General features: G+C 43.0%; 1 protein-coding gene across 1 annotated transcript; it reads right to left on the bottom strand.

Annotated features, from left to right (window-relative positions):
* Nucleotides 1-3,855: 3,855 nt before the first annotated feature.
* LOC125487152 (protein rapunzel-like) lies at nt 3,856-10,593 on the bottom strand. The gene is made up of 3 exons (XM_048617481.1): nt 10,518-10,593; nt 10,222-10,318; nt 3,856-5,089 (listed from the first exon to the last, which is right to left on the bottom strand). The coding sequence occupies exon 3, from the start codon at nt 5,038-5,040 to the stop codon at nt 3,856-3,858; it is 1,185 nt and encodes a 394-aa protein (XP_048473438.1). The 5' UTR covers nt 5,041-5,089; nt 10,222-10,318; nt 10,518-10,593.
* Nucleotides 10,594-15,854: the final 5,261 nt, after the last annotated feature.

Raw genomic sequence — 15,854 nt, 5'->3', positions numbered from 1 at the left:
AAAGACATGGAAGACGGTGTTCAGGACCTTAACTTATTGACCTCGATATTGAGCCCTGAAGGCTGCAGGGTGCTCCAGTGGAAAATGAGCCTGAGAAGAACCTCACTGGAGCACTGGAGGAAACCCAACACAGAATATAGGCCTAACCAATCCAGTTTCTCCTCAGATGTCAGTCCTGTGAGCCCAGGAATCAGTCTGGTAAACCTTTATTGCACTCCCTCCATAGCCAGAACATCCTTCTTCAGATAAGGAGGCCCAAACTGCACACAATACTCCAGGTGTCATTTCACCAAGGCCTGTACAACTGCATTAATACATTGAGTAAACAGTGTATTCTACACAGGACACTGTATGGTACATGTGTCCAGACAGTATGTTACAACTGGACTGTAATAGTGTGGAGTTTTGTCATTTGGCAGTAATGGGTGGATGGGCTTTCTGAACTCTCCCTCCATTCTCAATACTCTCCTCACTAATAAACAGTTCGGGTCTGGTTTATGTTGCACGGACCCACTCAGACAAAATCCCACATGTAAAGCAGTAAATCACTGACTGAAAATAACAGCCCAGACAGGCAGTCAGCGTCATTGAGAGGAGTGGGTGGGGACCCTGTGACAGTGTCACTGAGGGGAGAGGGTGGGGACCTTGTGACAGTGTCACTGAGGGGAGGGGTGAGGACCCTGTGACAGTGTCACTGACAGGAGCGGGTGTGGACCCTTTGACAGTGTCACTGAGAGGAGCGGGTGAGGACCCTGTGACAGTGTCACTGAGGGGAGGGGGTAGGGACCCTGTGACAGTGTCACTGAGGGGAGCGGGTGGGGACCCTGTGACAGTGTCGCTGAGGGGAGCGGGTGGGGACCCTGTGACAGTGTTAGTGAGGGGAACGGGTGGGGAACCCTGTGACAGTGTCACTGAGGGGAGTGGGTGGGGACCCTGTGACAGTGTCACTGAGAGGACCTTCATGGTGAGGAGCCACGCTGAGGAATTGAGGTGAAAGCAATGGCCTAGTGGTATTATCACTGTACTGTTAATCCAGAAACCCTGATAATGTTCTGAGGACCCGAGTTTGAATCCTGCCATGGCAGATAGTGGAATTTCAATTCAATAAATATCTGGAATTAAGAATCTAATGATGACCATGAATCCATTGCCAATTGTCAGGAAAAACCCATCTGGTTCACGAATGCCCTTTGGTGAAGGAAACTGCCATCCTTACCTGGTCTGGCTTATATGTGACTCCAGACTCACAGCAATATGGCTGACTCTTAACTGCCCTCTGGGCAATTAGGGATTAACAATAAATGTGGCCTGGCCAGTGACGCCGTCATCCCATGAATGAATAAAGATCATGGACCTGAGTTGGACTTGGGCATAAATATTAATAGGATTTGTCTCGTCTGTACACATGAAAGAGCAAGTGTAAATGAAATGGAAGATTTCTTTCTCTATTAAGGTATGTCCTGAGAGCCAAGCCTCGTGGTTTTCCCATCCTGTACACTGTGGGAATTCCAAGATTCTCCTGGTGGTTTGGGATGAGCATGTGCAGGAAGTACCTCTGACCAGAACAATGTGAACCCTGGGTTTTGGAGACAGGAGCAGCTGGGGGCACCAGGGGGCATTCACAAGACTGAAAAATTGTGGATAATACATTTCAGAGTGTGGTCACCCGCCCCACCCCCCCGGCACTGTAAGAAAATGCAGGCAGAGAGCAAATGGGTGACTGCCAGACAGAAGAAAGGGATCAAGTTGTTTGTGAGGTAATTTCTCAAGTGTATGTCTGTGAAAATGGTGAATGATGGTTATCTGTGGAGCCCAGCCTGAGCCAATGTCATGGCACTGTGGGTGGTCTAGCTGCTCAGGTTAGGGATGGCGAGAGGAGGAAATGTGGAAGGGCAATTGTGGTCGGGGATTTGACAAACATCTCTGCAATCACAGACGTGACTCCTGGATGATGTGTGGCCTCCTGGGTCCCAGGGCCATGGAGACCATGGAATAGCAGAAAGGCGTGTGGATGGGTAACAGTGAACAGCCAGAAGTTATTGTCCATGTTGGGACCAATGACAGAGGGAGAAGGAGAAATGAGGAAGTTAGGTCGGAAATTGAAAGGCAGAACTTCAAAGGTAGGAACCTGTGGATTTCCCTTGGTGCCATGCAGTAGAGAGTATCAGAATGGAAGGGTAGAGCAGGTGAATGTGTTACTGGAGAGATGGTGCAGGAAGCAGAGCTTTCGATTCTAGAGATGGTGGGCTCTGTATGAGTTGGATGTGTTACATATGAGCAGAAACAGGAACAAGTTTCTTGTAGGGAGATTTATGATGCTGTTTGGGCAACTTTAAACCAGATCGTCAGGAGCATAGGATCTTGATGAGTTGTTCAGATGAGAAGGTACGACCAGATAAGAGGTTAAGATGTGAATAAGTGAGCCTGGAAGGTAGAGAAACCATAAGCTAGAGAAGAAAGAAGTGAGTTTAGCAAGCTAAATGGAATACATGTTAATGCAAAGTGCCTGAGGAGTATGGCAATGATCTGAGGGCACAGAGAGGCACATGGGAGTATGATATCATAGCTGTAACGGAGGCTTGGCTGAAAGATAGACATGATTGACAGCTCAACATTCCCAGTTATAGGGCATTCAGACGAGATAGAGAGGGGGATAGAAGAGGAAGGAGGTTTCACAACATTGATCAAAGAATCAATTATCACATTGAGGAGGGACGCAATGGGTAGGCAACGGCCTCACGGTGTTATCGCTGGACTATCAATCCAGAGACCCAGGTAATGTTCTCAGGACCTGGGTTTGAATCCCGCCATGGCAGATGGTCGAATTTGAATTCAATGATAATCTGGCATTAAGAGTCTAATGATGACCATGAAACCATTGCCAACTGTCAGGAAAAATCCATCTGGTTCACTAATGTCCTTTAGGGAATGAAATCTGCCACCCTCACCTGGTCTGGCCAACATGTGACTCCAGACCCACTGCAATGTGGTTGACTAAAAACCAAAAGAACTGCGGATGCCGTAAGAGATCGTAGGAACTGCAGCTGCTGGAAAATCTGAGATAACAAGGTATAGAGCTGGAGAAGGGTCTGGACCTGAAACGTCAGCTTTCCTGCTCCTCTGATGCTGCTTGGCCTGCTGTGTTCATCCAGCTCTACACCTTGTTATCTCTTATCGTGGATCCTGTAAATCAAGAACAAAAACAAAGTTGCTGGAAAAGCTCAGCCAGTCTGGCAGCATCTGTGAAGGAGAAAACAGAGTTAACGTTTCGGATGACCCTTCCTCAGAACTGTGGTTGACTCTTAACTGCCCTGTGGCAAATTAGGCTTGGGCAATAAATGCTGCTGGCCAGCGACACCCTCATCCCATGAATGAATAAAAAAAAATCTTGGAGAGATCATCAAATGAAGACATATAGCTTTCTACCAAAACACAAAGGGACAAGCACACTGTTGGGTATGTAATAGTTAGGGAGAGATAGATGGTCAAACATGTAGTCAAATTTCAGGGAAGTTTTTTCCCACTTTATCCATTATCAGGATCAGCATCAGCATCATTAGATTCTTAGCTCCAGATTTTTTTTATTGAATTCAAACTCCACCATCTGCTGTGGTGGTATTTGAACACAGATCCCAGAACATTATCTGGATCTCTGGATTAACAGTCCAGTGATAATACCACTTAACCATCACCTCCCTGAATTAAGATTTAATGATTTAAAAATTCATTGGTTTTCAGTGAAATAGACAGCCATGAATAATAGGTTAATGTGTCCAAAATCAAAACCTCATCCCATGAATGACAGTGGCATCAATTCAGGGGAGGAGGAATTGTGAATCTCAGGAGAAGTTCAGTTTATGTTGAATGGACACATAGGGTGACACCTGAGTAATTTTTGCAGAAATGATAATTTTCAGGAAAATTATCGTAAGGTGACAAACACTTCTGGCAGTTAACTACATGTACAACATGCCCATAGGGAAGGTTGGCGTACACATGTTCTCCAACTTTACGTGGTTTAGCCCAGCAATCTTTCTCCTCAATTAACTGCCTTATGTAACTTTCATCAATTGGTTTTTGATCAACTGCATCGGAGACAACAGCATTAACCCAATTGCATCTGAAAAAGTGAGACCGATTGGGGCCACTGACCCAGTGATTGTCAAAGTCACCGACAGTGTCATGGACCCATACAGACCAGTTAACCCAGTCATAATTCTTCAATAAACCATCTAGAATATAATCTCCACATTCATGATTATCCCTTCCACCCTTTTCATTTATCATTTTCCCAACATCTATTTCTGCCTGGTTAGCAAACTCATTGATGCACTGATCTATCATGGATTTCATTTTATTTTCTACTTCGCTAATTTTCTCATTCCATTCTGTCTTCAATGCCTCTACATCAGTCCCAGTGATAGTGGAGTGACCCACCAGGGCAATCAGACCAATGCAGAAGAGCTCCTTGAGACGGGAGCAGAGACCTTCCATCAGATGCCGATTCCTCTGGTCATATTCCATGGCAGTTTCCAGAATGGGTTTGCCAAAGACGGCAGAACATCCCATCACTGCATCAAAGAGAGTGTGAAGGTTCTGGTTACCTTTAGTCGCATTGAAGTCTGTGAGGAACTCTTGTTTCTCACTCTCCCGGAATTCCGCTGTTGCATTCAGGATGTCCATGTACTTCCTGAATTGGTTTTTCAGATTCTCTTCAATGGGGAAGTACTGATTATTAACTGTGCTTTGTTCGATAGCCCGAAGCACTTGATGAATCTGATCTGAAATGATGTCCAGCTTATTCCTGACAATCTGGAACTGCTCCTTCATGTATCTCAACTCCTCACTCTCCACGTTACCCAAAGCAAGTTTAACAATTGCTGCTGCTATCCCAAATATAGCTCCTATTGCTCCAGCAGCAGAGGCTAATTTTTCTAAACTTTCAACAACTGACGTTGCATTCTTCACTGCAATCATTGCGGTTGCAACCTCGGTGCTGGCTTTTGCTAATTCTAGCGAATCTACTGCTGTTCCAGACATACTGATGGTCCAAGCACTGTATTTGGATGGTCGCTTCCTTCAGTTGTCCCTGAAAACAAAAAGACAATAGTTGATCCGTGACTCCACAAGATATCAGAGAGAGTAAAGAACTAGAAGCAGGAGTAGGCCATTCAGCCCCTTGAGTCTGCTCCACCATTTAATATGATTATGGCTGATCTCGTCTTGATCTCAACGCCACTTTCTTGCCCACTCTCCATAACCCTTCAACCCATTACTAATTAAAAATCTGTTGATCTACTCCTTAAATTGATTCAATGTCCCAGCATCCATCATGCTCTGGGGGTGTGAATTCCACAGATTCACAACCCTTTGAGAGAAATAATTTCTTCTCATCTCTGTTTTAAATCTGCTACCACTTATCATAAAACTGTGACCTCTCACTCCAGATGGCCCCAGATGAGGAAATATCCTCTCTACATCTGCTTTGTCAATCTACTTCAGTGCCTTAGAAGCCTCAATTAGATCACCTTCATTCCACTGGGAAGAGATTGCTGCCCCTTTGGCAATGATCTTTGTGTCCTCACTGTCCACTGGAGTAGTACCAGATGATTGGAGGGTGGAAAATGTCATTCCCTTGTTCAAGAAACAGAATAGGGATAATCTTGGGAATTACAGACCGGTCAGTCTTACTTCTGTGGTGGGCAAATTATTGGAGAGGATTCTGAGAGATAGAATTTATGATTATTTGGAAAAGCACAGTTTGATTAGAGATAGTCAGCATGATTTTGTGAGGGGCAGGTCATGGCTCACAAGTTTTATTGAATTCTTTGAGGATGTGACAAAACACATTGATAAAGGCAGAGCAGTGGATGTGGTCAATTTGGATTTTAGCAAGGCATTTGATAAGGTTCCCCATGGTAGGCTCATTCAGAAAGTAAGGAGGCATGGGATTCAGGGAAATTTGTCTGTCTGGATACAGAATTGGCTGTCTAATAGAAGACAGAGGGTGGTAGTAGATAGAAAGTGTTCAGCCTGGAGCTCGGTGACCAGTGGTGTTCTGCAGGGATCTGTTCTGGGATCTCTGCTCTTTGTGATCTTTATAAATGACTTGGGTGAGGAAGTGGAAGGGTGGGTTAGTAAGTTTGATGATGGCATGAAGGTTGATGGAGTTGTGGACAGCGTAGAGGGCTGTTGTAGGTTGCAACGGGATATTGACAGGATGCAGAGTTGGGCAAAGAAGTGGCAGATGGAATTCAACTCAGAAAAGTGTGAAGTGATTCATTTTGGAAGGTCGAATTTGAATGCAGAATACAGGGTTAATGGCAGGATTCTCGGCAAAGTGGAAGAACAGAGGGATCTTGGGGTCCACATCCTTAGATCCATCAAAGTTGCAACCCACGTTGATAGGGTTGTTACAAAGGCATACGGTGGGTTGGCTTTCATTGGCAGGGGAATTGAATTTAAGAGCCGTGAGGTTATGCTGCAGCTCTATAAAACCTTGGTTAGACCACACTTGGAATATTGTGTGTTCAGTTCTGGTCACCTCATTATAGGAACGATGTGGAAGCTTTGGAGAGGGTGCAGAGGAGATTTACCAGGAAGCTGCCTGGACGGGAGGGCAGGTCTTATGAGGAAAGGTTGAGGGAGCTAGAGCTTTTTTCATTGGAGTGAAGAAGGATGAGAGGTGACTTGATCGAGGTTTACAAGATGATGAGAAGCATAGATAGAGTGGATAATCGGAGAACAAGGCACCGACACAAGAGGTGAGCTAACTGCCACCATCTGACTCAATGTTACACTGACATCACAATGAGTTGTACATTAACCGTATTGTGGCACCTACTGTCTCTGTAGAGGAATCCAGCCAAGTCATTAATACATTGACAGCTGAAGACTGAGTGTGGTTCTGAGCAAGCTCTGTTTACAACAAACAAAGCATTGCCACAACAACTAATGGCATTTAGAATCAGTCATACCAACAACAAACCAGAGACCAGCCTGTAGGGAAATTGTGTGGCTAATTGGATATCACTTTATCACAGTTCATACTGTAGTGATTGTAACAAGGTGAGCCAGGTGGACCTCAAGAATATGAGTTCCCCAATTGGGGCTGTTAATCCAGTCCAATCAGTGAGCACTGGCTGACAGATAAAAACAGGAATATTCTGTTATCCTCAGGGCAGATTCTGAATGAAGCAGTACTAAAGCCAACATCTCTTCCAGTGTAAATAAAGGAAGACTTGGTGAAGGAATACTGGCCTCTGTGGAGTTATTTCATACACGGAATAATGGGGTTGAATGGTCTCCTGCAGTAATTTATAATTCTAAGACAGAGAAAGCCCAGAGGACAGCCTGGAAGGAAAATTTAATACATCTTTAAATCATTATTGGCTCAATTTGTTAACTGGCACTGAGTGGGGGAAGACACTGAGAATGTAGCACTGTGCTCAGACAGGCCCAGGAGAGAGGAGGAGAAGCATGTTGACAGGGGCGGATAACACTTGGAGCTGGGACAACTGAAGTTTGCCCATTAAAAATTAACTAAATAAATGAGGGGATAGAGAAGAGGCCAGAATGAGAGGAATGCAGATACTTTGCAGGGCTGGAGGAGATGACAGAGAGAAGCAGACTGAAGAATGGAGGGATTTGATACCAAGGTTGAGATTGTTAAAAACATCAAGACGTCACTTGACCTAGAGCCGGTGAAGGTGAGCAAACAGAGAGGGCGATGTGTGAACAGTAATTCCTCTGAGTTAAGAGACAGGAGGTAGAAGTTTGGGTGACCTCAAGTTCCTGGATTGTGAGAGCTCAGCCAGGTGCATGTTGGAATTGTCAGGTTTAGAGAAAATAAAGGCCTGAATGAGGGCTTCACAGCGGATAAGCTGAGAGGGAGCTGGAGCAGGGTGAGGATATGGGAATGGCAAGAGGTGGCATTAAAGATTGCACCAATAGGAGGTCAGAAGTAAACATGATATAAAGGATGTGAACAGACCGATTTAATCTAAGACTGTTAGTCGATGGGAGTCAGGAGTTTAGCTGCCAAGTTTGGAACAGGGACTGGAAACAACAGCTTCAGTCTTTGACATATTTAATCCTCTGCTCCCCCAGTCCTGACTCTGGTTTCAGAGTAAAGTGTGGGGTACTGGCGGAGGGTCAGGACAGAGGGAGGGCTATACTGAGCGTGGTTCACACTGCCGGACGTGATCACTTTAATGTGAGACATTAAAGCTGAGGACCCATCTACCCTCTGAGTTGGAAATCAGCAAATCCCGTGTTGTTACCTGAAATGGAGTAGGTCTGTGGGGGAATCTTCCTATGTCCTGGACAATATTTCTCCTTCAATCAACATCACCTCAGCAGGTTAGCTGCTTATTCTCCAACTCAATGTTGTGGGATCGTGCTGTGTGTAATTTAGCTGTCCTGTTCCCTACATTACAACAGTGACTACACTTCAAACAGTATCTTATTAGCTGGAAAATGCTTTCCAATGTCCTGAGTGCTGAAAGATCCCAAAAATGTTCTTGGATTTGGAAGCATTTATAATTACTTAACAAACACATACGTGTGGGAACATCAACATTCACTGGCACTTTACAGTTAGCACCATATTAAAATTTACCGCTTTTAGTTTTATGTGTTTTTTTCCAGGCTTGGGTGGAGTTAATCAGGCTCTCTGCTGGAGTGAATGTAAGCTCAGTTAATTTAGTGACTGGCCTAACCTGGTTCTGTAACTGTAGCGAGAATGATACCCGGACTTCAGGGGTTAGGTTATGGGGAGAGATTATTCAAATTAGGGCTGCTTCCTCTAAAATTTAGGAGGTGCAAGTGTGATCTGATCGAAGTATTCTGCACAGGAAAAGACAGATTTCAATTGGTTGGGTGGCATTCTAGAAATAGGGCCATAGTCTACAAATGAGGTGATTTACAGCTGTTGCCAGGATATTACTTGTATTCTCTCTAGTGAAATGGAATGTAAAAACCTCTGTTCAACTCATCTGCCATCTCTTTATCCTCCATTACTCATTCCCCAGGTTGATTTTCTACAGGACTTTGTTAACACTTGTTTTTTGAAATAGCTGAAGAATTTTTTTTCACATCTGGTTTTATATTTTTGGCAATTTTCTCCTATACTTTAATTTTTCCTTCTTTCGTATTTCTTTGTCTTTATATAGTCTCTCCAATCTTCTGACCTCCACTTATCTTTGAGGGTGATACTAGCCGATCTCTCCCTCAGAAACTTTCTATTTTATGGGAATGTATTTATTCTGCACTTTCTGGAATATCCACTAAAATGATTGCCACTGTATCTCTAGTGACCTATCCCTTGATCTAACCTTGCTAGCCTTGCTTTCATACCCTCATAATTTCTTAAAATTCACTTGCAGTATGCAGGCATTGCTGGCTGGCCAGCAGTTATTGCCCATAAAAACCTAAAGAACCATGGATGCTGTAAATCAGGAACAAAAACAAAATTGCTGGAAAAGCTCAGCAGGTCTTGCAGCATCTGTGAAGGAAGAAACAGAGTTAACGTTTTGGGTCTGGTGACTGCAGCGGTTCAAGAAGGCGGCTCAACACCGTTTTCTCAAGTGCAACTAGGGATGGATAATAAATGGCCCAGCCAGCAATGGCCATGTCCTGCTAATGAATTGGCAGCTTGGTGGCTCAGTGGTTAGCACTGCTGGGACATACCGCCTGGGACCTGGGTTCAATTCCACCCTCAAGCGACTGTGTGGAGTTTGCACTTTCTCCACAAGTCTGTGTGGGTTTCCTTCGGGTTCTACGGTTTCCTCCCACAGTTCAAAGATGAGCAGGCTGTGTTAAATTTCCTGTAGTGTCCAGGGAGCTTTAGCCTGGATTTGATGGGCCGAATGTCCTGTGTCCACATTGTAGGGATTCTATAATCACTGACATTGACTAGAAATTCTACTGGACAAGTGGCAAGTAACATTCATGCCACACAAATACCAGGCAACGACTATCTCAAACAAGAGAGAATCTGACAACCACGCCTTGACATTCAGCAATGTTACCATCACTGAATTCTGTTCTATCAATATGCCGGAGGTTACTATTGAGCAGAAACTCTACTGAACTTGCCACATAAATATAATAGTTACTGAGGTTGATCATGTAAAGATTCTATTTCAGAAGGACACATGGACCCAAATGATAGGGAACCACATAATTTAACAGATTGATAAACTGAATTAAACCTACAACCTGTTCCTTTGCGAACTCCTGTAGAAGTTGACGATCAGTTCTGTGGAGCTTCTCTTGTTGGCACTCTCCAAAATGGCTCTTCTGTCTCTAGCACTGACTGCAGAACAGAGAAAGACAGAGCACAGTCTTTTTAAACCTTTTTGGATAAAGGCAAATATGGATAGAATGATATGTCCGGATACAAAGTCTGCTTCTAAAACTTTTTTTAACCTATTTATGCAAGTGTATGATATTAATGTTTCTGTGATATCTGGACTCTATAACCACGTAATGAAAATCCAGTCTGAGTCACTTACATTCTAATGTATTGTTGATATATTAATCATTTTCCCAGTTTCTCAGAATGTGTCTGGTCTTCAATTTAATAATTTGCTTTGAAGAACAATTAAATGAAGTTCTTTAACAAACATTTCAAAATTCTCCTCACACAGCATAAGATAATAATCTGAAGAACAACACACATGTTTTCTCAATGCCAAAGAGCAGGAATCTCTGATCCGTGGGTGTTTCCCAGGGTAGACGTCACTTCCTATAACTCAGGGTCATGTTTGTTTAAATCCCTTTCAATCAGATGATTTTAGTTGTAGAGTGTAGAATTTACTTTCTCCTACTTCATTTCATCTCAGATCAACAAATTCCTTTCTCCCTTATGTGTTTATTCAGCCTCCCCTTAAATGTATCTATGTGATCCACCTCAACCAGTCCCTTATAAAGCAAATGCCACCATCTCTCTACTGGATGTAGAAGTTTCTCCTGAATTTCTGGTTGCAATTGCTAGTCTCTACTGTTGTATAAGGCAGCTAAAAGGCTTACAATCAAGCCATCTAGAAATAAAGGATTGTTCATGGAGAGAGCTAATCAGTGCCATAGCAATTCTCCAAGGCTTGCAGATCATTACCAGTGTGCTTGAGTACATGCTGTTTGTGTTAGCAACATGTAATTAAGGGAGTAAGGTGTATTTATTCTTAAACTGAGGCACATACCTGGGAGAGCAGACAGAGAGGAGCCAGCGAGGGCAGGAGGTTGAAACTGAACAGGAAATAAATACCAAAGCCGAAGCTCAAGGCTTCATCTCCAATCACCTTGAAAGGATATTGGAGTGGGAGGAAGAAGGATCCATTTGCTGTGGTCCGTGTTGGAGTTACAATACAGGCAAGAGTAGGCAAGAAGGCCTGTTTGGGGAATATCAGGAATTAGAAACAAAATTTTAAGAACAGGATCTTTTGGGTTATAATCTCTGGATTATTATCCGAGCCACGTTCAAATTGGCATAGAGATGAGAGAGTTAGAGAAGTAAATGCATAGCAAAAGGAGTGATACAGGGAACAGGGGTTAACTTTGTGGGGCAACACTATCAATTTATGGGACAGGACCGAAAGTACTGTTGAAATGAGCTCCACCTGAACCGATCTGAATATGAATCCCCTGTTTATATCTGTCAGCCAGGGTTCCCTGACTGGCCCAGGTTAACAATCACAATCAAGGATCTCATAGTCAATAAATCCAACTGGTTCCAATCAGTATAGTCCTGTTCCCACATGGGATGTACCATGGTGGAATTTGAATCTTTGATCCTAAAGCATGAGCTTAGGCCTCTGGGTTACTAGTCCAGTGACATGATAATGCCAACACTTTCCCTTTTAAACTTCTGATTTGAACTTTATTTAAAAAAAAACCTTTGGAAATTGAGCTAAACAAAAACATCAGTCCACTTGGGTTGTAACATACCCAAGAGCAGTTGAGATGGTCATTAGGCACAATTTCCAACTCTAAATGAATTGCTGACTGTTGTGAATCAGATTATTGTTGTACAGATAATTCTCACATTTACCCTTGACAATCGATTCCATTGTTTTACATGGAATGAGTGTAAGATGTTAGCCGCAATGGTGCCCTAATGTGGGCATGTAAGTCTTCAGTATTGGATTATCAACTGTACAATCAAAAATAACTACAGAGTATTAGACCTTGACTTCTTCTGCTTTTGGACCCTTTTATTTCCATTACCTCCTTCTTGGACTCACGATAAACATCTCAAAGGGACTTACTGATGGGCAATAAACAGTGATGCTGTCAGTGAATTCATGTCCATGAACAAAGTAAGAAGATAACTATTCAATGTTTGTTATTCCTTCATCCTTCATAGGGATACTTCTTTTTCTCCCATTATGATTACCCTTTATTATTTCATTATTTGTCTTTATTAGATCATTTGTTAATTCTTTTTGTGCTCTCTGCCAGTCTTCATACACTTTCTTAATCTTCCAAATTCATTGTTTTTGTTTCTCTCCCAAACTTTGATTGACTATCCCATTATTAAATTTATATTCAAATTTAATATAAGCTTAGAAGTGTCAGTTTTTGTCAATAAGGAACCCCAGATTTTGTCAAGACATGTTGACTGATGGTGGAAATGCATGTTATCTGTCATCCCAGTGCTGTCCTCCCAGTCCCATTGCTGTCGATTTGCAGTCACATGTGGGCCAGACCAGGTAGGGATGGGAGATTTCCCTCCCTAAATATCATTTGTAAACCAGATAGGTTTTTCTGGCAAACTGTTTCCATAATTTGACACTGGAGTGTAGGAGGCTGAGGGGTTTATAAAATCACAAAGGGAATCGATAAGGTGAATAGCAGCTTCTTTTCCCTAGGTGTGGGAGTTCAAAACTAGGGTGCAAAATTTTAAGGTGAAAGGAGAAAGATTTTAAAAAGGACATGAGGAGCAACTTTTTTTTTACACAGAGGGTGGTTTGTTTGTGGAATGTACTGCCAGAGGAAGTGGTGAATGCAAGTACAGTTGCAACATTTACAAGACATTTGGATAATTTTATGAATTGGAAAAACTTGGAGGAACATGGGCCAAACACAGGCAAGTGGGACAAGTTTAGTTTGGGAACGTGGTCAGTATGGACTAGTTGGACAGGAGGGTCTGTTTCCATGATGTATGAATCTATGACTGTAAGTATGTTGTTTAAACTGAAAGAGGGAAATAATGAACAGCTAGATACAGCATCACTGCTGAGGGCATTGTATTATGTAATAAGAGTTAAATATATAAATGCACAGAGCATAAGGAATAAATAAAATGAGCTGCAGGCACAAATTCAAATTGGAGATTGTGGGACAGTAGCCATTACTGAAACACAGCTGCAGGATGGTCAGGATTGGGAACTAAATATATCAGGTTATAAGAACCAAAAGAACTGTGGATGCTGTAAATCAGGAAGAAAAACAGAAGTTGCTGGAAAATTTCAGCAGGTCTGGCAGCATCTGTGAAGAAAAAATCAGAGTTAACGTTTCGGGTCCAGTGACCCTTCTTCAGAACTGCTGCCAGTCCTGCTGAGCTTTTCCAGCAATTTCTGTTTTTGTTCCAGGTTAGAAGGTTTACAGGATGGACATAAAAATGGCAGGGGATTGGAGTAGCCTTACTGATTAGAAACAGAATTACTTCAATGGTGCGGGAGGATATAACGAAGGCTAAGCATTCAGTGGGGACTATATGGGTAGGAACTGAGGAACAGTAAAGGATCTAAAACTGTAATAAATGTTGTGTATAGTCCGCCTGGTAACAGTTCTGAAGTGCTAGATTGTATAAATGCGAAATTAGGCAAGTTTGTAGCAAAGCTAGAGTGGCATTCATGGAGGATTTTAATTTTAACATAGATTGGGAGAGGCAGACAAGCACCTGTCAGAAAGGTTGTGAATTTCTGGCGATAATTTCCTACAGCAAAATGTCTTGGATGCAACAAGGGGGCAAGCATATATTGGATTTAATAAAGATTAATGAGACTTTCATTAGTAACCAAATTGTGTGTGAACATTTATCAAATAGTGATCATAACATGATCGAGTTCAACGTTTGAAAGTGAAAAGCATGAATCAGCTACAGGAATTTTAGATTTGGGTAAGGCCAAGTTTAACAAGATGAGACAGAGACTGTTTGGAGTAAAATGAGAAAATCTGCTAATGGGCAAAACATCTGAAGAATAGTGGAGGAAATTCAGAGAAACATTTAACACCATAGAAAACCAATTTATATCCCTGGGAGGGGAAAGCTCTACTTCACAGAAAAACACAGCCAAGGACAATTAAAGAGATAAGGGAAGGTGTAAAACTAAAAAAAAAGGGTTTACAAGAATACAAAATATGTGATGTGAAAATGCTGGTGTTGGACTGAGGTGGACAAGGTCAAAAATCACACGACACCAGGTTATAGTCCAACAGGTTTATTTGAAGGCACAAGCTTTCAGATTCTTCAAATAAACCTGTTGGACTATAATCTGGTGTTGTGTGATTTTTGAACCAATACAAAATACAGCATAGAGCCTGCTGAATGGAAAAGATACAAAAACCAACAAAGGGCCACAAAGCAAGTTATAACAGCTATTAAAAGGGATTACAAACAGAAGCTTACCAGAGACATCAAAAATCAATAAGAAATTTACAGTTACAAAAGGAAAAGCAGGTGATTCATTTTAAAAGATTTACCTCATGGAATCAGCGGCGTCCATTATTGCAGCAGCAGCAGGAGCGGTGAGAGTGAGGACCAGGAGGCTGCCGGGAAGGTAAGTTCTTCATTTTGGCAGCAGAGCTGAGTGGGAGCGGTCAACTTGCGCTCTGAGAATGTGAGTGAACTGATATATTTGGGCAGTGGCTAAACCTGAGACACTACACGTCCAGTGTCTCCCACCCACCCTCCTCTTCTGAACAAAAAAAAAGACTCTGTGGTGTGTTGATAAGGTAAGATTTTTCTTTTTCTTTTTTTCAATCATGTGCTGGTAAGTAGAGTGATTGGTAAAAATTTTTTCATTTCATTTATCTATTGTTTGATATTATAGTAGGACGAAGCTAAGCTTAAGAGTAAAAATGGCTGGAGATCCCAGACCTGTGTTATGCTCCTCTTGCTCAATGTGGGAGCTCAGGGACGCGGTTGATGTCCCTGACTCCTACACGTGCAGGAAGTGTGTCCAGCTGCAGCTCTCGTTAGACCGCATGACGGCTCTGGAGCTGCGGATGGACTCACTTTGGAGCATCCACGATGCTGAGGAAGTCGTGGATAGCATGTTCAGCAAATTGGTCACACCGCAGATTAGGATTGCTGAGGGAGAAAGGGAATGGGTGACCAAAAGGCAGAAAAAAAGCAGGAAGGCAGTGCAGGTGTCCCCTGTGGTCATCTCCCTCCAAAACAGGTATACCATTTTGGATACTGTTGCGGGAGATGGCTCACCAGGGGAAGGCAGCAGTAGCCAGGTTCATGGCACCGTGGCTGGCTCTGCTGTACAGAAGGGCGGGAAAAAGAGTGGAAGGGCGATAGTCACAGGGGATTCAATTGTAAGGGGAGTAGACAGGCAGTTCTGTGGTCGAAAACAAGACTCCCGAATGGTATCAGAGATAGTAGGAACTGCAGATGCTGGAGAATCCGAGACAACAAGGTGCAGGGCTGGATGAACACAGCAGGCCAAGCAGCATCATAGGAGCAGAGAGGCTGCGTTTCGGGCCTAGACCCTTCATCAGAAAAGGGGGAGGGGAAGGGGGTTTTGAAATAAATAGGGAGAGAGTGGGAGGCGGATAGAAGAGGGATAGAGGAGAGGATAGGTGGAGAGGAAACAAACAGGTCGAAGAGGCGGGGATGG

Source organism: Rhincodon typus, chromosome 2, assembly GCF_021869965.1.
Source record: "Rhincodon typus isolate 14 chromosome 2, sRhiTyp1.1, whole genome shotgun sequence".
Classification (NCBI taxonomy): domain Eukaryota; kingdom Metazoa; phylum Chordata; class Chondrichthyes; order Orectolobiformes; family Rhincodontidae; genus Rhincodon; species Rhincodon typus.
This window is presented reverse-complemented; position numbering and strand designations above follow the sequence as displayed.